Consider the following 25,325-nt stretch of genomic DNA (forward strand, 5'->3'; position numbering starts at 1 on the left):
CACCAACTGATCCAGCCAACAGAAGGCATATAAGAGCTTCTCTCCTTTCCATGGCAGCTCCCTAGTCTTCACGCCTGGTTCCATTTGTGGGTGAATATTTAGCTGCAGAAAGATGCTTAAGTACCAAATGCAGTGTTAAAATAAGAAAGAAAAAAAAAGAGAGCTAAATAAGGAATGCAGAAGCTACTAAAGATGTATAATGAAACCCAAAGAAGAGCATTTTTAGCCATTGGTTTCTCTTTTAAAAAGGTAACTGAAAGGATAACCTAAGTAATACTTTTCCTTAGGAAAAATATCAAATTTAGCGTGAATCCAACAGCTGGGTTGAATTCAGAAGGCATGCCACTCCCCAGTAAATGTAAAATTGCAGCCCAATAATAGTGACAGCAAAAGGTTTTTTCCGTTCAAGTGGCCTGATTCACTTCTCTGGAAGATCTTCAGAAAAATGAGGACATTTCTAAGTATCTCAAGGCTTAGCATGAAGCAATCTGCAGCCTGATCACCATGCAACAAATCCCCAGAGAACCTCCATTGTCATCAGCACTAGACAACTGTTGGCTTTTGTTTGCCAAGGCAACAGTAACTTCTTATGACATCAGAAGGAGAACTCCAAGAGCAACCAGCCTTACCTCTTCAGATGCTGGCCACCCATCCTCTCAAATGCTGGTAACACAAGCATCTTATTTTTCTCACAACTCACTGAAGAGCCGGCAGTCAGTGATGAATCAGACCTTGACAAGCATCAGGAGGACTTACATGAATCCAGAGTATGGGAACAGGACTTCCCTGGCAGTCCAATGGCTAAGATTCCACAAACCCCTTACAGGGGGCACAGGTCTGACCCCTAGTCAGGGAACTAAGATTCCACATGCTGGAGGATGCAGCCAAAAGAAAAGTATAGAAACAAAACAGTAACTGTTAAAAAAAAACTTGATGCTCATGTGTTTTAGATACAAGGGTAAGGAGACACTCTTCCTTCCTCTATAACCTGCCTGTTTCTTTCCAGTGTGGACATTACCACCTAATCCATATACTTCATCTCTTTCAAGAATTCCAAGTCTCACATAATTCCAGGGTTTCTTGTGCTCTCTCCCTCCTGAGGCCCCAAAGCCATAAGAGGCAGGGAAGGACCTTTTCTGAGAAAGCTTGGGAAAGCAGTTGAGGTCTGTCTGGAAAAGGCTGCCTGGAGACTAGATGATCTTGAAATTTAGCTGCCTTGACAACAGTACAGCTCTTACTATCTAACCTGTAAGTTTCACTCCAGTCATCAAAGGCTAGCAGTGAATTTTCTAATTCAAAATGGAGACTCTTATGTAATCCACGATGCCACCTCCCCCCCAAACATATAATAACTTCGTAAATACTTAACAGGTGCTTCCTGATGTGATAGAATTAGAGAGTCAGAGTTCCTACATTTAGAGATTGGAGGCTAAAGGAGGTATTACATAAAACCTGTAAGAATCCAACCTTAAAATGGTTCTCTCCATTATTCATAACTGTAAATACAGGCAACAACAGTTAATTCAATATTCAATTTCCTTGGTCAATAGGGACCTGAGCATCTCTTTTCTTTAAACAGACTTACTTCATCAGTGAGAATGTGCTCTGCTGGTAGGTATCTGAGCTGTTGCTACTGTGGAAACTGAGCAAACAAGTGAGAGGTTAAAAAGTGAGAAAAATTCCCCTGGAGGAAAGGAACTGGGGCTTGGACCACAACGAGGCTAAATGGCAGGAAAAGCGACCAGATCAGCAGAATGAATGGGAAACATAAAGGCAAGTTGCTAGAGCAGAAAGTGACTGAAGGTCTTATACACACACACGTGTGCGCGCACGCACACACACACACTCTATAACTCCTCAATCTTGCTCACTAATCACATTTCCTGTTCAATAATGAACATGAAAAGAATATGAGGAAGGAAAAAAAGATTTAACTTCTCTATGATCTGACTTATTTAGGGAGAAAATGTATACAAACATTACATACATATATTTCTGTATGCACTGAAGAAGCACCAAAAATTTCTGGAAGCGTATGTCAGAAAGTATTATAACAGTTATCATACAGTCAGGGGGACAGGAGTGAAAGGGACTTAAATCATACCTTACTATTGGAATTGTACTATTTGAATCTGTACTATTTCAACTGTTTATTACAAACACATATTGCTTTTGCAACTAAAAAAATAACTTTTTAAAGTAACCAAACACTCATATACAACTTATAAGAATGTCCTTTCTAAAGGCAACTGGCAGTATGTATCAAGAACCTTTAAAGACGACCCATCTTCTGACCTTCTTAAAAGTCGAGTAACTATTGAGAAGGAATACACCCTAGGATTTAAATGCACAGACTTGGGAGGCAGACTACCAGGCTTGAATTCCCTAGCACTGGAACTTCCCTGGTGGTCCACTGAGACTCTGCGCTCCCCATGCAGGGGGCCTGGGTTCAATCCCTCATCGGGAACTAGATCCCACATGCTGCAACTAAAAAAGATCCCACGTGCCACAACAAAGACCGAAGATCCCAAGTGCCAGGCTGCAAACTAAGACCTGGCCCAGCCAAATAAATAAGTGAATATTAAAACAGCAAATTCTCCACCACTCACTAGACAAGTCATCTCGGGCAAATTAGCGTACCTCTCTGTGCCTCTGTTTCTCAACCTCAGAGTTGGTATGAGGATAAAATGAATGAATACACGTCAGTGCAGAGCACAGAACATGACATCAGTAAATACTCCACAGAAAGGGTGGCCAGCAGCACTGGGAGCTGCAATTTACCCGAGGAAGCAGGCAGAATGTGGGCAATATCTTTAGGTACTCAGAAAACATAAGGAAAAATGGAAAGTACTATTAGAATAAGGGCAGAACTACTACATATAAAAAATGATCCATCCATATAAATGAAAAAGCATGCAGCTATTTAAAAAAAAAAAAACCATGGTTTTATAGGATATTTAATAGCATGGAAAAAACGCTAGGCTTCAACACTCCATAAAAAAAAAGCAAAGTATATAAGTGCACATAGATACATCACAACCCCAATTCTCTTTTTAAAATAAGTAGCAAAGAATCACATAATGCCCCATTTATCTATTTTTTGCACACTTAGTTTGCTTTTTTCTTTGCTGTTACCAGGATGTTGCCATTAACATCCCCATATAGGTCTCTGTGTTCCTGTGGAAAAGTTGCTTTAAGGCCAAATTCTAGAAATGACATGGTTGGAATATATATTATACATTTCTTTATACTACTGCATTTCAAACTGGCTGTACTAATTTTACCTCAACCAGACGTTTGTAAGAGTTTACAGGGCTTCATATCCTTTTTGATATTTTATTGCCAAACCTGTCAGTGTTCACCTTTGCATGGTGGTGGTCTTACTAGAGGGTTGAGATTTCTTTATTTGGCCATCACAGTCTTGCCTCACAGTGCACGCAGTGCCTCTCAATTTTCCCAAAAGGTTTATACATTTTTTTCTAACAATATTCTGTGTATCTCATGTAAAATAAAGAGAAAATCACAGAGGAAACAAAATCATATAAATCATACTAGAATATATCCCAAGCCTTCTTAAAGTGTTTCTTCAGGGATTCAGTAAGGAACTGGACAAGGTAAAAAATAAATACCAGTAGAGAAAGAAAAAAATGGGAGAAACAGAAAGTCAAACAAGCTATTTTGGCACTGATAATTCATCTGTTTATGACCATCCCCACTCTTTTGTTCCAAAAAGAATGCAAGGCCACTTAAAAAAAAAAATACAACATAAAACAAAAAATAAGTGGACAAAAATAAATGGCCATTATATTATACACTGTTATGAACTATGAAGACTTCTGTTAAGAGTATTTTAACAGCAATAAACCTCTCCTAGGTCAGTTTGCCTAATGCAGACCTTAAAGGTAGCTTTCTATAAGTGTGATTATCAGAGAATGAACAACTTCTAATTTAAAGAAGGTTAAAAACAACCAAAAAAAAGACAAAACAATTTTTTCAAGGATCTATCTGACTAAGTTGCAAGACCCCAGAGTTCCCTGAGGAGAGCCCAAAACACAAGCTTAAACAGGTAACTCCATCCCATGGACAGAGCCGTGGGCCCACACCTCAGTACAGCACAGACCCTGCCTCAGAGAACAGGAAATACAAGATCCAGGTAAACTCTTGAGGCCAACAGTTACCAAGAGTCCTCAGAATTCCAGCTGGCCAGGCTCGTTTTAATCACAGAAAGTTTCGTCAATCATATCACCTCATAAAAACACAGTGTGACTCATTCTCTCAAAACTAACTAACAGCAGTAACAGCAGAAAAGGCCCTGACAAACCGGCCTGGAGGAGGACATCCAAGATGCGAGGTAGAACCCCTGAGCGAACGCCTGAGCACGGCTTACTGCTCATGGCACCTGGTGTCCCTGAAGGGCTTCTGTAAACACTAAGCTAGGTCAACTTTGAGAAAACCTAAGGAACTCTATAATGCAGCCATTGGCCTAGCTGTCAATAGTCTTAAGGATCAGATTTTACAGCCCTTTGTATAACAGTACAGATTCAGCCTCCATTTAAGAATGCTCACAATATTTGGGTGTAATCTTCCACCTGACTACCTCTAAGCCATTACAAGGACGTGTGTGGCCAGTCATGTCCGACTCTTTGTGACCCCATGGACTCTAGCCTACCAGACTCCTCTCTGTGGGATTTTCCAGGCAAGACTACCGGAATGGGTTGTCGTTTCCTCCTCCAGGGGATCTTCCCAACCCAGAGACTGAACTCGTTATCTTCTGCACTGGCAGCCAGATTCTTTACCGTGGAATCACCTGGGGAGCCCCTGAAGAAGGATACTATAAGGGCAAAGATCGTTGTCTATCTTATTCTCCACCGTTATTTCCAGCACCTCAAACTCTAACACAGAGATCCACTCATTTATTTGTTGAATGGATGAACGAACAAACTAATTTCCTAAGACCAAGCAACAGGTAAATGGCAGAACTGGGATCCCAACACAAGTCTGTCTGCCTCCAGAGTCCCACGTTTTTCTAGTCCAATCAGGATACTATGAGATGCCACAGACTAGGAAGCTTATAAACGACAGAAATTTATTCCCCACAGTCCTGTAGGCTGGAAATCCAAGATGAGTGTGCTGCATGGCAGCCTCCAAGCGAGGGTCTGCCTTCTGGTTGACAGATGGTGACTTCTCAGAGTGTCCTCACTTGGTGGAAGGGGCTAGGGAGCTTTCTGGGGCTCCATCTGTAAGGGTGCTAAAGTCACTCAAGAGGGTTCCATTCTGATGACCCAATCACCTCCCAAACCCCTGGATATGTATATTACTAGTACATGTATACTAATTGGGCATTAAAGTATTTCAAGATGTGAATTTTGTGAGGTTACTAAACATAGCCTTTAGTAACCACTATGCAAAAACCATAAACTTGTCTGAGTAGTAACTTTTCATTCCCTCGTTTTTTTTTTAACTTTTCATTTTGATGTAATTTCAAACCTGTAGAAAAGTTGCAAGAATAGTATAATGAACTTCCATATACAGTTTACCCAGATGCAGAAATTGCTTACATTGTGTCCCACTGCAAACCTTTTAAACTCCATGGATGAAGCAAATCAGCATATGTCCAAAGTCTGTTCCTGGGGTCAACCAGGGCCGGCCTAGCTTTATGCAAACCGCTTTTCCTATCTCTTCCGGTCTCGGGCTCTATGCCCTAACCCTCAGGGCACCCTCAAATCCCTAGCTCAAGTCTTCATGTCAACACTGTCCTTTCTCCAAATCCCACACTCCCAGCACTGCTCCAAAGACTCTGTTCCCTTCCTGCTCCTCTGCCCTCCGCCTGCAGGCATGGTAACACAGAGGTGTATACAAAGTAAACCTGGAAACGGGAGCAGTCTTGACAGGAACTGAGTTGATATCTTTGTTATAAAGAATGGTCAAACAAGGTTTTTCTCCAAGATGAGGACCTTTTAATTATCATCCGAGATTCATGTTCCTGGCAAGAGATCGCCATTCAACAGGTAACACACTCCACTCATGCCCTTCCTTTCACAGACCCTCTCTTTCCGGCCCAGGTTTCTAATCACCAGCACTGACAGAAGCTGGAGAACTGAGTGTCCTCACCACCCACTGGTGCCCCAGTGAGAAGCACTCAGGCCAGAAACCAACTGACCTTCAGGGCTTTGAAGATGACGCCCGGGTGCCGGGGAGAACGGGTGGTGTTGTTCTCCAGTTGCTGCTCCAGAGCACGCCGAAGCCCAGAAAAGTCAGTGGGAGGGTTGTAGGTCCTCGTCCCCTTGTAGTGAATGGAACTGAAGGCTTCCGGGAAGCGGCCCAGCTTCCGGAACCGGTCCTGGATGAGCTTCTCCGGCACCTCGGAGGGGTGATCTGGACAAGCGGAAACAGGTGTGTGAACAGGGGCCTTTCTTTAAAAAAAAAAGTCTCCTGTCTTTCATTATGAAAGGAATATGTGGTGCGACTCTGTAAATATAAAGTACATAAACAGGCAGAACTGCTCTATGCTGTTGGAAGTCAGGACGGAAGGAACTGCCTAGAAGGAAGCAAGAGCAGGGCTTTCTGTGAAGTGGGGGCTGGTGGATCATGGCTTGGTATTGAAGCCACAGGTACCCTCAGCTTGTGAAAGGGCTCAGGTATACACTTTTGATATAACGTGCACTTTTTGGTATGTGTGTTACACTTCAAGGAAGTACCTTTAAAAAAAAAAAAGAATCAGTCATTTATTTAACTTTTAATATTTATGTATTTAATGGCTTCAGCAGGTCTAAGCTGCGTCACGAGGGATCTCCACTGTGGCTCACGGGCTCTCGAGCTGCAGCACGAGGGCTTAGTTGCTCCACAGCATGTGGGGATTTCAGTAGTCCAACCAGAGATCGAACTGGAGTCCCCTGCATTACAAGATGGAGTCTTAACTAGAAGTGTCTTTTTGTTTTTTAATGTGCTCATTGTAAAAAATCCAAACATGTCAAAGCATAAAAGGAAAGAAACGTAGGTCCTCTACTTCCTCCTACTCTTCAAAGGGAACTGCAGTCCGGTAATTACCCTTTCAGATTTCTTTCCTACATAATTCCCAACACATACGTGCAACTTGCTTTCATCACTTAACATGCGGTAAGCGTGTGTCCTTGTACACTTGATACACTGTGAGAAGACATCTCCTTCTTCTTTTTAACAGCTACACAGTCTTCCATCCTATGGATGGATTTCACCAGTCACCTTCTAATGAGCATTTAAAATAAATAGCTGCTCTGGAAGCGCTGGTCTTATGCTGGTGAAGTTGCAGACAACTGCCAACGTGTGAGGCTATCAGCCTTCCCGTAGTTTCTCCAACATTTATCCAGAAATTTAGGGAGCAGCAGTATAAACAGATTCAATAATCATTTTGGAGATAAAACTTGGAAGGACTTTTGGGTTTAATTTCCTTGAATATTTTTTTTTAAACCTAAATTATCTTATTCTTCAGAAACTAGATTCTGTGCTGACAAAGGATTATGTTGGTTTTAAAATGCATTTTTTAATTGAAGGATTGTGTTAATTTCTACCAAACATCAACATGAATCAGCCATAGGTGTACCTATGTCCCCTCCCACTTGAACATTTCCTCCCACCTCCCTCCCTATCCCACCCTTTTAGGTTGTGACCAAGCCCTGGTTTGAATTCCCTGAGTCATACAGCATAATTTCCTTTAATATTTTAACAACAAAATCATTCCAATTAAACACTGGAAATATGGCTTTAGCTCAATTTAAAGGTACAGTCATCAAAGAGAAGTAGCCAAAGTTCTGGATCCAGAAACAACTCTGGATTCAGAATCCCAATTTTGCAGCCTACTAGCTGGAACCTCCTTGGTTACATAACCTAAGCTCTCTGAGTTCAGTTTCTTCGTTTGTAAAATATAGCTGCTGTTGATTGAGCTGAGTAACAAAGATACATTAAGTCTGCACTTATTTTTAAGAAAATGTTGGGACTTTCCTGGTGGGCCAGTGGTTAAACCTCTGCACTTTCACTGGAGAGGGCACAGATTCGATCCCTGGTCAGGGAACTAAGATTCCATATGCTGTGTGACACAGGCAAAAAAATTAAAATGTTAAAAAATTTAAGGAAAACAATGTTATTTTTGTTATTCAGCTTTTATTTAAAAACAAAACAAAACAGGCACCTGGCATAGTGCAAGGCATAAAGCAAAAGAAAAAAAGGGCGGGGGGCTGTTTCCGTGATAGCTTAGTGGTGAAGAATTCGTCTGCCAACACAGGAGATACAGGTTCAATTCCTGGTCCGGGAGGATCCCACATGCTGCGGAGGGGCGGAGCCTATGCACCACGACCACTGAGCCTGCGCTCTGGAGCCCGCGAGCCCCTGCGCTCTGGAGCCCGCGAGCCCCTGCGCTCTGGAGCCCGCGAGCCCCTGCGCTCTGGAGCCCGCGAGCCCCTGCGCTCTGGAGCCCGCGAGCCCCTGCGCTCTGGAGCCCGCGAGCCCCTGCGCTCTGGAGCCCGCGAGCCCCTGCGCTCTGGAGCCCGCGAGCCCCTGCGCTCTGGAGCCGCAGCTGCTGAGGCCCTCATGCCCGAGCCTGTGGCTCTGAAGGAAAAGAAGCCACTGCAACGAGAAGCCTGCGCACTGCAACTAGAGAGTGGCCCCGCCAGCTGCGGGCGTCTAGAGAGAAGACCATGCAGCGGCAAAGACGCATCACAGCCAAAAATAAATAAGTTTTTTTTTTTTTTTTAAGTAAAGCCTATGGAAACAAAAAGTTACTTTGAAAGGCTAGTTATTTCAAAACCCTGAACAGGAAATTAGACCTTCCCCTCACCGAAGCTGTGAAGACCCAAAGTGGCATAAAAGTGCTAATCACAGGAGGTATCCTAGACCCAGATCCTTCGGATTCTAACTCCTTAATACGGTCCCAGTGTGTCCACTGCCTGCCTGCTGCCCTGCCCTGGCTCAGGCCCCATCACTCCTCATCTGGTGCTGTGATAAGCTCCTGGCCACCTCCCTGCCTCTTGACGTGCCTCTCTAGTTCATCCTGCAACAGGCTGTGGGGGCTCTTTTTGAAAATACAGATCTGATCACATTAACTCCCTCCTTAAAATCCTTCAAGGGATCTTGTCATACTTGAGACCTAAATCAAGGCCATCCATGCATGATCTGATCCCTGAGTGTGTCCACTATTCCCTCCCACACAATCTAAGCCTCAGACATGCTGAGCCTCTTCATTTAGCAAGTATCTGATGACAGCCCCCTGTACGCCAAGCACTCACTCAGGCTCTTCAAAAGCAACAGGGAATAAGACAGGCAAGGTTCCTGCCTTCCTGGAGTTTCCATTCCAAGGGGAAAAGATCAAAAACCAGTAAGCAAACAAACAGGATGATTTTGGAGAGCGGCAGCTGTCCTGATGAACATGAACAGGGTGATCTAACAAGACGGGACCACCAGGGTGCAGGAAGGACCATCTTAAAGGAGACACTTGGCAAAGGCTCCGAAGGCGTGAGAGTCGAGCTGAATTTGAAAGAGGATGGCTGGCTGGAGGAAGGTGTGGGGGGTAGACAGAGTAGCATGTTCAAAGATGGGAACTGAGAAAAGTCTGGTATAGCTAGTGGAGGGAGTGAAAGGGTTAAGCAGAGTTCAGAGACAGAGGCAGGAGTGAGGACACTATAATTAGGAGTTTAGATTGTATCCTGATGTAATGGAAAGCCATTGACAGGTTGGAAGCAGGAGTATGACGTGACCTAAAGAATAAGCTTTTAAAAAACATCACTCCCCATCCTTTGAGGAGGATACATTGAAATGGGAAGGACAGAATCCAGGAACTCGGTGTACAAATACCTACAGTTCCCTGGATACAACAAGCTCCTTCAAACCACTGCAGGGTCATCTTCCTAGACCATCCTTCCTCCTCTCCTCTATGTAGCCAGTCTCTAAAGTTCAATGTCACCTCCTCTTTCCTAGATACCACAAGGACATGTACAGTGTCCCTCTTCTGCACACTCACGGCTCCAGGAGCGACACCCACCACAGAACGGAACACGTGTGGCCTCTCCAACCAGACTATCAGCTATTCGAGGGTGGGAATTGGTTTTTCTTTTCACTTTGGGGTCCTGGCAGCACGTGACCTTGTGCACTTAATACACTTTGTTAACTGAATGAACGTTCATAATGAAACTGCTTTTGGAGCCAACCCTGTTGCCCCCACCCGCATCCAATCACCGTCGCACCTGCTCCCTCACCCTCCCACTCAGGCGATGCTCTTGCTTCCTATTTCTCTAAGAAAACAGAAACAATAAGACAACTTCCACCACGTCTACCTACTTACCCGTAATCGTGTCCATATGATCTCCCTTCTCTCCTGTTGTTACAGATGAGCCGTCCACGCTCCTAAAGTCAGCCCTCCACCTGTGCATCACTCCTGCTCTAGTGAATCATTCTCACCAATACACAAGTATCTGCAATACCTCACGTCTTAAATTTCAAAAAAGGGAAAACTCCTTGAAATCCCACATTAGCCTCCTGCTGTCACTTATCTGCTTCCCTTTATAGAGCTCTGTGAAAGAGATCAATATACTACCTTAAGTTTTTTCCTTCTCTTTTCTTGATCCCACTCCGATCAGGCCCACCATCCCTGGCAAACGGTCTTACCCAAATCACCAAGGACCTCTATATCGCCAAAGCCAATCAGCAATTCTCAGTCCTCATCCTGCCCATGAGCAGATTCTGACATGGTTGATCGCGCCATCCTTCTTGAAACATTTCCTTATGTCTTGCCCAGGCAGAAATTTTTCTGGGCAATCTACCAACGCCAAGTCACTACTGCAGCCCAGGGAACCCAGAAAGGTCAATGTGTGACAACCAAACCCCATATACTTACCAGAGCCCAGCAGCTGGGTGTGCACAGTCTCATGGAAAATGATAACAGCAGGGCCCAAGGTGGACAAGGGGACGTCCAGGCCACAGCGGGCAGTGGTAGCCTTGAGCTCCTTAGTGAAATGTTTCAGATAAGCTTCTGAGGCATCCCCAAGGAACTTGAAGAGGTCATTGTGCAGTCGGTCTGCATGAGTTCGATAGATGACGAGGTCTGAGATGGCCAGGACCTTAAGCAGCAGCCGTGTTCTCTGGCTTAGATTCACTGTAGCTCCCAAGAGCCCTTCTGTGTCTATCACTGCTACTTTGTGGACTGGGTCATATGCTGCCCACACTCCCACAGTGCAGGACTCCTGGGCAGGGGAGGTTTTGAAGACTTCTCGGCCATAGAAGAAAGTGTGGTTGAGGGTATGAGACTTCCCATCCCCAGTATTTCCAAAAATGGAAACCACTTTCAGATGCTGATCAGGTTTGCAGTCCAATTTCCTAATGAAGTCCTCTTCATTTGTTACCTTCCCAAAAAAGGGGGGAGGGAGGGGAAAGACAATGAAATACGAAAACCACAAAATAGCTAGAAACACCTGCCAAGAATTAAGTGCTTGCCAGGGCTCCTCAACTGACTTGTCAATGTGACAAGGAAAAGAAGTCCCAGGATAATAGCCTCTCACCCAACACTTACCCCTGCTGCTGCTGCTAAGCCGCTTCAGTCGTGTCTGACTCTGTGTGACCCCATAGATGGCAGCCCACCAGGCTCCCCTGCCCCTGGGATTCTCCAGGCAAGAACACTGGAGTGGGTTGCCATTTCCTTCTCCAATGCATTTAAGTGAAAAGTGAAAGTGAAGTCGCTCAGTCGTGTCCAACTCTTAGCGACCCCATGGACAGAAGCCCACCAGGCTCCTCTGTCCATGGGATTTTCCAGGCAAGAGTACTGGGGTGGGGTGCCATTGCCTTCTCCAACACTTACCCCTAGCAAACAGCTAACAGGAACTTTGAAAGCCTCAGTCAGTATATAAGAACTTAATGGTCATAAAAATGTTAAAACTATAAACTCTTAAAAGAAGGCATAGGAGGAAATTTTGCAACCATGGATTAGGCAATGTCTTCTCATATATGACACTAAAAGCAATACAACAAGAGAAAAAAATGGATAAAATGGACTTCATCAAAATTAAAAACTTTTATTCTGCAAAGGATACCATTAGATGAAAAGACAATCCAAAGAACAGGGGAAAATATTTGCAAACCACATATCTGATAAGGGACTAATGGTCCAGAATACGTAAATAATTCTTACAACTCAGTAAGAAAAAATAACCTAATTAAATATTAAGCAAAAAATCTGAACAGACATTTCTCCAAAAAAGCCATAAATTATCAATAAGCACATGAAAAGATGCTCAACACCACAGTCATCAGGGAAATGCAAACCAACCACAATAAGATATCCCTTCACACCCACTAGGATGGCTGTGATCGAAAAGATAATGGCAAGTTCTGGTGAGAATACTGTGAAATTTCAATGCTCAAACACTGCTGATGAGAATGTATAATGCACAACCACTCTAGAAAACAGCATGGCAGTTTCTCAGAAAGTGAAACATAGAGTTACCATATGTCTCAGGAGCTCTACTCCTAGGTATAAACCAAAAGAAGTAAAAACATACATCCATACAGAACTTGAACATGAATCTTCACAGCAGTATTGTTGATAACCGTGAAAGATGGAAACAACCCATGTGTCCATCAACTGATAAGTGAATACACAAAATGTGGTATATTTATACAATGACTGAATATTATTCAACTATAAAAAGTACTGATATATGCTACAAGATGGATGAACCTTGAAAACATTATATTAAGTGAAAGAAGCCAGACACAAAATGTTACATAATTCCTTTTATATGAAATGTCCACAATAGGTCAGCTAATAGAGACGGAATGTATATCAGTGGCTGCCAGGGGTGAAGGGAAGCAGGAAACAGGGAGTGACTGCTGGTGGGTACAGGGTTCCTGTTTGGGTTGATGAAAATGCTAAGGACTTAGACAGTACTACGGGCTGTACAACTTCATGAATATACTGAAAGCACTGAGTTGTATATTTTAAAAGGATGATAAATACATGGTATGTGACTTACATCTAAGTAAGACTATTTTTAAAAAAAGAACAACTTACGAGTCAAACACCCATCTATCCATAATTTCTCTGTTTACAGTTTAAAAACACTGCAGTCCTTATAAGAAGTCAGGCCATGAGACTTCCCCGGTGGTCCAGTGGTTAAGAATCTGCCTTCCAATGCAGCAGATGCAGGTTCCTAAACAAGGAACTAAGATCCCACGTGCCACAGGGCAACTGAGCCCAAGCGCCACAACTACTAAGCCTGTGAGCTCCAGAGCCTACGCCCCACAGTAAGAGACGCTCACGCCACAAACAGAGAAAACTTGCGTGCCGCGACAAAATTTAAAAAAAAGTCAGGCCAGGAAGGAAGGGAGCTGGTGTCAATGAGAGAGATCCCAGACTGGAGTTCCAGGAAGACGCTCAGGGGCTGTAACTCTCAGAATACAAATCCCCAGGGTCAAAGCTCCTAATTCAAACACCTGGTGTTCTACTCCAGCTAAAGGAGTGATGAACCTTTACAACTCTTATCCTCCAGCCAGGAGACAAACAAACAACAACAACAAAAAACACACTCCTGACTCTCAAGAGTCTGCTGGTTTGATAAGGAGAAGTTACAGGGAGCCAGACCACTGGGTGTGATAATATGATGTCTTCATTTCCCATAATCTCATCAAGATAGTAAAGCACTCACTATTCCATTAATAACATCACTATGATTATTACAGGAACAGCCTTAATGATGATATTTTATTTACTGAATGCCCACTGCACTGACAGTGCCCTTCCCTAGATGCATGAGGGCAGAATCGAGTCTGCCCTTATACCCCCAGTACTCAGGATACGGCCTGGCCCAGGAGAGGAGTTCAATATCGAGTTACAGAATGAATGAAGCAGTGCACCTTGCTAGGAACTTTGATCACTTTTCTCCACCCTGGATCGTCCAAAGGGCTGAACACAGCAGCAGCATTTGATAACTGGGCTCACTGATCTCCCAGGCAACTGAGAGGAACAAGAAGTTACACAGAACAGCCCACTTTGGACCCATGTCACTCCGCCAGTATCGTTCCAAGCTGCTAAGCTGGCCGCAAGAAAACAAAACAAAAGCTCCATAAACCTCTACCACAAAGAGTCAGATAAGGTCAGAGCGGCCAGCTGCAAGAGTCATCAAACAGTCTGGAGGAAGAAGACAAGGCCCAGGGGTTTTCCCCCCTGGAAATGAACTCAATCATGAATCCATTATCCAAAAAAAAAATCACAATGGGTATCCAGGACACTCAAGAGTGGGCACCTGAAAAGGGGCCTGTAGGAGCTGTTAAATGTCTCAAGATTTATACCGATGAAGTACCCACCAAATGATGTGCATAACATATATAAGTAAGTCACTGGAGTCAGCATTTGGGGATATGATTTCAGCACCAGGTATGCCGGGGTATGTTAAACACACAAGTTCACGTGTGCATGTGCAGATGAGTCTGGCGCAAAGAATTCTAGGAGGCTCTCAAAGCTCAGGCTGATTTTTCTACCAAGGAGCCCTGGATAATCATTCAATATGCACTGACTGCATTTTTCCACATGTAAAATGAGGATATAACCATCTTTGCCTCCCCTGACTGGGTACTGGTTGCTAATCAAATCAACAGATAAACGAGAAAATGCCTGGCAAACTGAAACCATGCTTCATTTTTCCTTCTGCCTTTCGCATGATTTTGCTCCCTGTTATACTACTCAATTCATCCTTAACCTGTGGGCAGCGTCCCCGGAGCCAGGAAAGAGACAACAGCCTAGGGAGTAAGTAGCAAGACCGGTTTTTCAGTCAGAAGAGAGTGAACTCAAAGTGTTAGTCTCTGCGCCCAACTCTTTGCGACCCCATGGACTGTAGCTCACCAGGCTTCTCTGTCCATGGGATTCTCCAGACAAGAATATTGAAGTGAGTTGTCATTCCCTTCTCCAGGGGATCCTCCTGACCTAGGGATCGAACTCAGGTCTCCCCCACTGCAGGCAGATTCTTTACCGTCTGAGCCACCTGGGAAGCCCTCAGTCGGCAGAAGAGACAGTCAAGAAAAGATAAGAAAGATAAGAAGATTCCCCTGATGAAGGAAGGCTGGGGCCAGGGGGCACAAGGCTGCTGCTCTGCTGGTTCTGCCTGCTCCCACTCTGCTCCATTCCTGGGCTGAAATAAGCTAGCTGACTCTGAGCCCTGCCAACTGGTCACCCCACCCAACCTGACATGCTGGGAATGGTCCTCGGCCCTGACCCAACAGCAAAAACAGGAGCAACACCCCAAAGGTGCTCCTCCCCAACCTCTGCCTTCCGTCCTCCTCCTGCTCGCATGGACCTCAGGCAGGTCAGAAACACCCAAATTCAACTCCCAGTGTAGCCCTGGAAAAGCTACTTAATTCCTGAAACCTCAGGGAAGTGAGATGGTAAGAGAGGTAAGAGATTCTACAACCCATAGGGCTACTGAGAGGACTAAAGGCGATAAGGCACGCAAAGGGCACAGTACAACGCCTGGCACACAGCAAGCGCTTGATGAATACCGGCCATTATTTAGTAAAGACGAGGCCGCTGGGAAAACATCCAGGGGCACAGCAGCAGCTCCCGGGCTTGCGCCTGCTTGTGCCTCAGAGGTTGTTCATCCAGGGACTGAGGCAGTGATGGGGTGAAATCTAAACTAATTCTATCTGAAAATGAAAAGAACTCACTGCTTGCTCCTGGTAACTCCTTTCCACTCCCCCTAAGCAAAACAACATAGTATTATTGATACTGACTTTATAGCTTGGTCTTCCCTTGTGGCTCAGCTGGTAAAGAATCTACCTGCAATGCAGGAGACCTGGGTTCGATCCCTGGGTTGGGAAGATCCCCTGGAGAAGGGAAAGGCTGCCTACTCCAGTATTCTGGCTTGGAGAATGCCATGGACTCTATAGTCCATGGGGTCGCAAAGAGTCGGATATGACTAAGCGACTTTGACGATCACCATACCCATCTTAAAGAAACCAAACACGCCCCTCTCTCTATCATTGTCTCACCCACAAAGCTTTTTGTTTTGGGTAAAGTTCCAAGGAGAGTTTCTAGAATGAAATGCTATAGTACTCAATGATCTACACTGTTCCAGCTCAGAGTTCAGAGCAACCTGCTGCTGCTGCTGCTAAGTCACTTCAGTCGTGTCCGACTCTGTGTGACCCCATAGACAGCAGCCCACCAGGCTCCCCCGTCCCTGGGATTCTTCAGGCAGTTTGCAACAGAGAAAAAGGCAACCTCTGACCCAAGCAGGAAAGGGGAATGATGAAGTCTCCGAGAGATTCCTTCTCGGCCCTCAGAGAATTATGCCAGGAAGAATGACCGTGTGGGCCTTGCTCTGAGGCGGCTGAGGGAGGAAAAAGCAAGAGACGGGACAAAAATCGAAGTAAAAAGCCTTTGAAGGAGGAAAGTTCAACAGAGCAGAGGCAGTAAAGTTAAAGACACCGGAATATACTCCAAAGGAAAGAAACGCAGGACTGAGGTCCTCTCAGTTCTGGTCGCTCTGAGTGCAGAGGATCTGATCTGCACCAATTATAAACACACAGTCCTCTAAGCTGTTATAGCTGAGGACAAAAATCAGGTCCTTTCCCAAAGTAATGAAAGGGCTAAGGGAAGCATGACCGCTCCGCTCCCCACAGCGCTCATGGTAAATCCCATCCTTGGACAACAAAGATGATTTTATACCTCTCCACTGAGATTCTAAAATTACTCAAAATTGATAAATTATCCCCAAAGTTAAGTTCCCACTAATTACATTTATGTGAGGGTCTGTGCTGGAGAAGACTCTTGAGAGTCCCCTGGACTGCAAGGAGATCAAACCAGTCAATCCTAAAGGAAATCAACCCTGAGTATTCACTGGAAGGACGAATGCTGAAGCTCCAAAACTTTGGCCACCTGATGCAAAGGGTCAACTCACTGGAAAAGACCCTGATGCTGGGAAAGACTGAAAGCAAAAGAAGAGGCCAGCAGCCAATAAGATAGTTAGATAGCATCAACAACTCAAGACAGGAATTTGAGCAAACTCTGGAAGACAGTAAAGGACAGGGAAGCTAGGAATGCTGCAGTCCATGAGGTCACAGAGTCAGACACAACTTAGAAACTGAACAACAACTCTAGTTTATTCTGCTTTCATTCCATTTTTGCCTGAGCTCCAGTGAAGAGACAGAACCCAAAGAAACCAAATCAGATTCTCAATCTTGGCAGAACTGGAACCACTATCTCAGAAGGAAATGAGAACTTGATTATTTCATTTAATCTGTACACAAAAAATATGCTGCTTGCCATTTCAGTAAACAAAGAATGCTGCCTGCCATTCTGGTAAACAACTAATGTTGCCTCCATCCAGCCACCAGTCACTGCAGCCACCCCACCCCTCCTGCCATGGTTTACCCTGAGGGGATTCCGGATGGAGAAAAACAGAATACTGACTCTAGATAGTAAAGCTGTATATCAAAGGAATAATTTCAGTGAGCCCAGATTCTTGCATCTTCTCAAAGAAAAGCACTGAAATCATTAACTTGAGATTTCTGTTCTTTGTAATTAGCAGTGATCTTTTGATGTTGGACTAGAAGCCCCAGCAAAAACTCCCTTGTATCCTGATTTCTCCTTCAACGCCTTGAAACAGTTCCTCCGAGCTATCTGAGAGGCTGCTGCTGCTGCTGCTAAGTCACTTCAGTCATGTCCGACTCTGTGCGACCCCAGAGACGGCAGCCCACCAGGCTCCTCTGTCCCTGAGATTTGCGGGGCAAGAGTACTGGAGTGGGCTATCTGAGAGGCTACCCTAGGCTATACTCCTCAGTAAAGTCACCAAGTAAGACCTAATTCTCAACTTTCAGGCTGTGTTTTTTCTCTACTGACCAATCAATATGTATCAAGCTTCATCTAGTATCTGGCACTAATCTAACGGTGTAAGACCAACATAAGTATAAATTTAGGTATCATTTTCCATCTTCTGTAGGAAGGAAAGGAGAAGTGAAAAGTGAGGACGCTCTTCTCTGAAAAATCCAGAGCCATTTTCATCATGTCGAAAAAAACTCCAGGCAAAGATTTAAGTCCATGGCCTAATTTTCAGATAAAATTTTACTTAAACAATGTCAAACAGATCAGGAGCCAGTCCACTGTTAAAGTCCCAAATCAAAGGAGGTTCCCTTCCAACAGCAAATCCCTACTGCCAGAAAGTTCTAGTAAACCTGTTCCCCTCAACCCAGCTAGTTCAGAAAATTACCTTTCATCCTATCCTCAAAGGACTGTACATTTTTGTGTTCACCCATGCATGTGCCAATCAAGTTTCCTGTAAAAAACAATTGTTTTTCAATCAAATGTTTTCTTAAGACCACTGAAGTCACAGGATTGGCTTCACAAACGCATTGAGCGCATTTGGTAAGCCCAAAGATCGTTTTCCTCCATTCCAGTGTCCTCAAAAGAGTTCCATTACTTGAGAGGTCAGGAATTCTCCTCCCATGTCTTCTAACTACCAGTGCCTCTGACATATGACCTCACAGTGCTGCCTGCAGCTCCTCTAGCAGGAAAGAGAAATGTTTCTATGTAGAGATGATCCACAAAACAAATTCTTTTAGACGGGCCGTTTTTAGCTCCATGGTCGATTTCTTTGACTTCACCCAACACACGCAGTTCAGCTGTCCATTTACATCTGAGTGAAAAGCTTTCCAACGCAATGCTAGATTCTGGGGATTGGAAATACAGCATCAACCTCAAGACCTACATCATCCTCAAGGAACTCTTCCAAGGAGCTTCCAAATGGAAGATGCCCCGTTTTCGGTGGTGTGGCATGGCATACTCGTATCTGGCCAGCTATAGAAACAGACGGAAGCTCTGGTAAAGGCTCTGGGATTAGTAGTAACAACCCTAGGCTAGACAAAAGACAGCAGAGCTGGGCACAGGGAACCATACTCAATATCCTGTGATAAACCACAAAGGAAATGTTTTACTTTTTTAAAAAGTGAGAGCTCGATTCAGATCTACCTCCACCTGGATCGCACCATGGACAATTTTCTCTACCCTTCTCTTAATCACAGCCTCCAGTCCCCACCCACCACCTCTGTTAACATTTTCCCATTATTCCTGGTTCCAGCTTCCCACTAGAGCATACTCCAGGCTGGCAAGGGTCTAAGCTGTGCTGTTTACCACTGTAGCCCTAACACAGGGCCTGACACACAACAGGAAATCTGTACTTATTTGTTAAGTAAGTGAATAAACACAGCACACAATGTCTAGATGCTATATTCTCTCTAGGGAAGGCCATAGCATAGTATTACCCCTTAGGGTCCAATCTGGGGACTTCCCTGGCAGTCCGGTGGTTAAGACTGCAAGGGGCATGGGTTCGATCCCTGGTTGAAGAACTAAGATTCCACATGCTGTGCAGTGTGGTCAAGAAAATATCTTTTTTTAAAGTGGAGGGGGGACTTCCCCGGTGGTTCAGTGGCTACGACTCTGCACTCCCAATGCACAGGGCCTGGGTTTGATCCCTGGTTGGGTAACTAAGATCCTACCTATCTCAACATGAGTTCTCATGTTGCAACTAAGACCCAGCACAGCCAAATAAATAAAAATATATATATATATTTTAAAAAAGCGGAGGGGGTACAATCTGCCTCTACCACTCACTGACTTCAGAAAAACCTTAAAGAAATTATTTAATTTCTCTGGGCTCCATTATCTCATCTGTAAAATGAGGGTAACAATGTAGTTTACTTCACAGGATTGCTGCGAGGATTAAGCTGGAGAGAATGCACAGCAAGCACTCAGCGCAGCGGAGGCGTGCCGTAAATGCTGTTAAGTGCCAACGATGTTGCAGTGCCCTGGTCTGCCTCTAGGCCACACTCGAAGAGTAAAGGCAACATTCAGAAGAACTGAAGGGACTAGTGGTTTTCACTGTAAAATTAAGATAAAGTGGATACTTTCTTGTAGCTCTGTATCTTCAGTATGTTAATGTCACCAGTCTATGTTAGTTTTATAACTGGAAAATAACAAATGTTGCATAAAAAAGACAAAAAAATCACTGCCCTCTGGGATGGACTGCCTAACAGGTGGAGCGTTTTCTTCTGGGATGACGAAAATGTTTTAGAACTAGACAGAGGTGGTGGCTGCATCACACTGAATGTACCAAATACCAATGAATCGTTTACTTAAAATCATTAATTTTGTTACATGAATTACACCCCTATTTAAAACAAAAAATCACTGCCCTCAGGAAGCTTACATGCTAATGGGGAGAAGAAAGACCATAAGCAAAAAATATATATGGCAAACAAAATGTCCATGGACAAATGAAGAAACTGCAGTACATCTATTCAATGGAACTTCTCTGCAATGCAAAGAAATGAACTGAGACACGGAACAACAAGGATGACCTTCAGAAACATTATGGTGAGTGCAAGAAGCCAGATACAAAACAGTACCAAATTATTCTATTTTGACACGAAACTCTAGGAAAGTCAAATCTGTAGCTGTAGAAGGCAGATGAGTGATTGCTGGGGACTGACTTCAGAAGGAAACCTTCCGAGAGGATGGAAACGCTCTATACCTTGAGCGTTATGGGAGCCCCAGGGGTGCAACTGGTTAGCATGTGGTACTTACATCTCAAGTGTTGCGGAGGTGGTTACACAGGTATACACATATTTGTTGAAACTCACAAATCTGTACACTTAAAATGTGTACATTACAGAGATGTCCCTGGAGATCTAGTGGTTAAGACTTCGAGATTCCAATGCAGGGGCTTCAGGTTGGATCCCTGGTCTGGGAACCAAGATCCCACAGGCCATGGGACAAAGCCAAGAAACAAAAAACTGGTTTTTGATGTACATATTATATTATGTGTAAGTTATACCACAAGGGTTGGTTTTAAGTGCATGTTATGTCAAACAATGATAAGCAGAGTGAAGAAAAACCAGGAGAGAGGAGTAGGACTATAGGAACAGGCAGGAGTTGCTGTTTTAAATCTGGTGGTCAAGGAAGGCAGCACTATAAAGCCAAAATCTCTTTAGATCAATCCTTTAAAAAAAAATGCGGCAAACTCAATCTTCACGGTAGTGAAAGGAGAAGAAATGTATGAAAATCCAAAACAGTACATAAGCAGTTCCCTGGCAGTCCAATGGTCAGGACTCTGCTCTTTCACTGCTGAGGGCCCAGCTTCAATCAGATCCCTTGTTAGGGAGCATCCCCCAAGCTGCATGATGGTGTGGCCAAAAAAAAAAAAGAATATGGTACATAAGTCTAAAGGGATTCCCTTGTAGCTCAGCTGGTGAAGAATCCACTTGCAATGCAGGAAACCCCAGCTGGATTCCTGGGTTGGGACGATCTGCTAGAGAAGGGATAGGCTACCCACTCCAGTATTCTTGGGCTTCACAGGTGGTTCAGCTGGTAAAGAATTCACCTGTGATGCGGAAGATCTGGGTTCGATCTCTGGGTTGGGAAGATCCCCTGGAGAAGGGAATGGCGGCTGCTGCTGCTAAGTCACTGCAGTTGTGTCCGACTCTGCGCGACCCCATAGACGTCAGCCCACCAGGCTCCCCTACCCCGGGATTCTCCAGGCAAATGGCTACCCACTCCAGTATTCTGATCTGGAAAATTCCATAGAGTATACAGTCCATGGAGTCACAAAAAGTCAGACATCACTGAGTAACTTTCACTAAGTCTAAAATCATTTACATGTAGCGCTGGAAAGAAACGTCTTTCCCCGGCAGTGGTAGATTTACCTTCGTAATTCATGCAGTAGTGGGGAGAAGAAAGGAAGAAATGAGGGAGGGAGAGAGGGAAGGAAGAGTCTAGAGGGAGGGAGGGACGAGGAGGGAGAGAGAGAGAATTAGGGGAGGAAGGAAACAAAAGAAGGCGAGGAGGAGGGAAGGAGGGAAAAAGAAGAAAGGCAAAGCGGGCTGTCTTTCTGGCTGCCCGTGAGGTGATCCAGTTCCAGACAACAGAGCTGACTAAGGACACGGGGAGGAACAAGCGTGCGCCCAGTGACCTACCAACCACAGACTGACCGCCCAGCCACCGGGACCAGAAAGGTTGCGTATGGAGAGTCAGGATCCTCAAGCAGCCTCTCCTCAGGGGCAAGGACAGAAGACAGCAGGGCCTTCCCAGGAAAGAAACCCCACCCCCCCTGCCCAGTCATGCTTAAGCTCCCAATTTTCACTTTAAACCATTTTTCAGAGATTACTCAAACTAGTAAGGCAGAAAATTGACGCTCAATAAATGTTTATGACTGCTGTTGAATGACACAAGTGAACTGAATTAAACTCTTTGAAAAGAAAGGTTATAAGAGATTATGGAAAACAGTTCAGCCATGTATTAATTAGATGACATATTCACCAGGCAGGAGAATAGGCTGAGAGGTAGAGGAATTTCTAGAATACTCTATGACTGCTGAATTGCTTGGGATTTTATTCTCTTTTTAACTTGAACCTGGGGTATCTGTGACTACATGCCAGAACCAGGCTCCGTCTGTTCAACTACTCTCAGAGTCAAGTTCCTGGGAAAGACAGCAATAACCCAGTCACAAGCAGAAGGAAATTAGGAAGGAGAGAAAAAAAAAAATTCCAGAAGCTACAAGAAAACTGTATTATCCTCCATGAATTCAAGCCAGAGGCCAAGTGCTTACGTATGGTGGGTATACCTCTCTGCCACCACCAAGGATTCCAGCTACCACCAAGTTGACCTCACAAACAGGTCAAAGGGAACCTCTTTATTATTGGCCAAAAGCTGTTGGAAAGAGGGGCAAAATGAACAAAACATTCTCCAAGGAAACACCCACCCTTTCCTGCCTCCGAAAGTTCCTCTGTGTCCCTTCCCACAGGTCTTTCCAATCCTTCTTGCCCGAAAGCTTTCTATCTCTTTCCCTTCTTTGTGACCTCACCCACTAGGTTTCCACTGGTTGCCCCTCACTGATCAAATGTGTTCAATACATTTTAGCAGTTCCAACCTCAGCTGGAAATGATCTCTTGGGAGCTGTTCCCAAAGCAGACAGGACTCCCCAGAAAAGTCCAGCCAGCCATCAGAAGGCTTCCACGTGACACAATCTGCAGGACCAACTCAAGAGTAGTACAGCCAGGAGACGCGGCCACAGGAAAGACATACACTGTCATCTTAATAAGAAATCTGCCTGGTGTACTAACCCCGACTCAAAAATGCCACATGTTTACCAAATTCCAGAAAAAAAATCAATCACTTCAAGGAACTGACAGACCAGAAAAAAATTAGAATCATACAAACTGGAGGTAACTTAAAATAGTTAAAGATAGGTTCCCTGAAAAGCTGACTCACAGTGGTTTTGATGGCTTGCATGGGTCAAATTTTAAACAGGCCTGGACTAAACAAAATAGCCTCCCAGGTTAAATGCCAGGAGTCTGTTACAACTGAATAAGCCCAAGGCTGAGTGAGCTCACAAGATGCTGAGCAGAAATTAGGGGCATATGATAGGGGTTCTTTCATCTTCCTGTTTGTCTGAGTCATCCTCAACCCCGGTTTCCCAATAATATCATACAATGCCCTCCCCCAACTACTATTACTAAACAAAAGGGGATTTTAACTTGGCTTTCTATGAGTAAAAGGTGGTGGAGGGCGATGGAGTCTCTGCGGTTGTACCAATTACTGCTTATTATTTTGACAGACAGCTCCTAAGCAGATCTATGGGAGGGGTTTTTCATTACATTTTTTAACATGGCACCTAATAACCAAGAGTATATATATTTGTGTTTTGACCAGAATTTGCCCAAGGGCTAACCAGCCACAGCACCAAAATGAGTCCTTATACTATAATAGTTTGACCATTCGAAGAGAAAAATAAGGAAGTTCCACAAGTTAGAAGATTATGATCCCCAGGTTGCCTACCTACCGACCGGTTAAGTCCTGAGGGGTTTCTGCCAGCTTCTCTGAAACAGAGGTCCTGGGAAGAGCAAGCCCCTGGAAGGTACCCTAGACCAGGCAGCTGAGGACAAGGCCAAGGGGGTCACCCGCAGATGAGTCTAAGACAAAAGCAGAATAGAAATGGGACAGACCAGCACAGCCTGTTTGGGGTCAAGGATTCCCATACAGTACAAAAACATCCTCAGCTATTTTCCATTCCTGAATCCCACTAGAATAATGTCTCTTTTAGCCAATTAAAAAAAAAAAAAAAAAAAGGCCAACTCCCAGTGTTCTGAGCCACACTATTCTGGGACTGTAAACAAGTGAAGCAGCCAAACAACGTGATGGGTCTTCTTAAAGCAACGGTCTCAGTGAGATGAGGTCCACCACTGACTTCACTGAAGGACAGGAAGACTTACCCTGGCCTTCCCTTTCAGACAGGGCCTAAGGCTCTGGATTTCTAGTCTAGGAAGGCCTACCCCAGGAGACACTTTCTTAAGTGTCTCATGGACCACTCCTGGCTCACTGGGCTTCCTTATCACCCCACATGTTCAGCAGGAGGGGATTTAACTTCCAGAGCTTTTTGGCATGAAGAGGACACAGCCCTCCTACCACTGGTGATCAGTTAGCATGAGGATGAAACGGGCAAGAGATGGTTAGTGCATTGCTGTGTTCTTATAGCAAGTTTGTAGAAAAAAGACAGTGGAGAATGGAGTGGTTGTAAAAAGAAAAACTTGGGGTTTAAGTATTTATATATATATATTAGATGTGCATCTGTGTATATATAAATGTATCATTTTATTTTATATGAATTTTTTCACCATTTCTGTGACTAGAAATATTTCAGCAAGACAAGATGTCTGAATCCCTCACAAGACTCAACAAAGAGGAAAATACTACCCCCACCAACATTAAGAACTCTAATTTTTAGAACTTTATTCTTTTAACCTTTGAGTTATTTGCTAAGGGCGTTGTCTCTAACTTCAGGAGTCTATAGATCTCTTGTCAGTGTGGATCATTTACTTATTGCGAGTTTCTAAATAATGGACCCATGAGTCTCTGGTTTTCCAAGTACAGTTCCAGTAATGTCTAGAAAAATCAATGAATACAACACAGAAGGTCTAACCATTTCACTAGAGAGGTTACAAAATATGCCAAAAGATAATATTGATTTCAGCTAAATTACTTCTGAGGAACAGAAAGAACCAGAAGAGGGAAGAAAAAGTGGTGTATTGGTTAAATGTTTTCCACTTCACTGGAATCCAGGTCTCATATCAGAACAAATCTTCACCTCTTAGATCAGTTTCAATCTTAGCACCCTTGACATTTTGTACCAGGTTATTCTCTAGGTGGGGGTTACCCTATGCATTTTAAGATACTCAGCAGGACTCTGGTTTCTACCCACTAGCCAGGAGCACATAATCCCTGATCCCCCAGCAGTGACAATTAGAGGAGTCTCCAAACATTACCAAAT

At 44.2% G+C, this 25,325-nt stretch overlaps 1 protein-coding gene across 2 annotated transcripts in view; it reads right to left on the reverse strand.

Annotated features, from left to right (window-relative positions):
- The window catches only part of ZFYVE1 (zinc finger FYVE-type containing 1), a 44,931-nt gene that overhangs the window by 11,996 nt on the left and 7,610 nt on the right, over nucleotides 1–25,325 (reverse strand). For both annotated transcript variants that reach the window (XR_008199984.1, XM_052646630.1), the window contains exons 3-4: nucleotides 10,862–11,366; nucleotides 6,161–6,375 (exon numbers count right to left, since the gene is read on the reverse strand). Coding sequence is in view for 1 of the 2 variants with exons in the window: in XM_052646630.1 (XP_052502590.1) it covers nucleotides 6,161–6,375; nucleotides 10,862–11,366 (720 nt within the window). In the remaining variant the exon portion in view is untranslated. The remainder of the gene's footprint in view (nucleotides 1–6,160; nucleotides 6,376–10,861; nucleotides 11,367–25,325) is intronic.

Source organism: Budorcas taxicolor, chromosome 10 (genome assembly GCF_023091745.1).
Source record: "Budorcas taxicolor isolate Tak-1 chromosome 10, Takin1.1, whole genome shotgun sequence".
NCBI classification, from domain to species: domain Eukaryota; kingdom Metazoa; phylum Chordata; class Mammalia; order Artiodactyla; family Bovidae; genus Budorcas; species Budorcas taxicolor.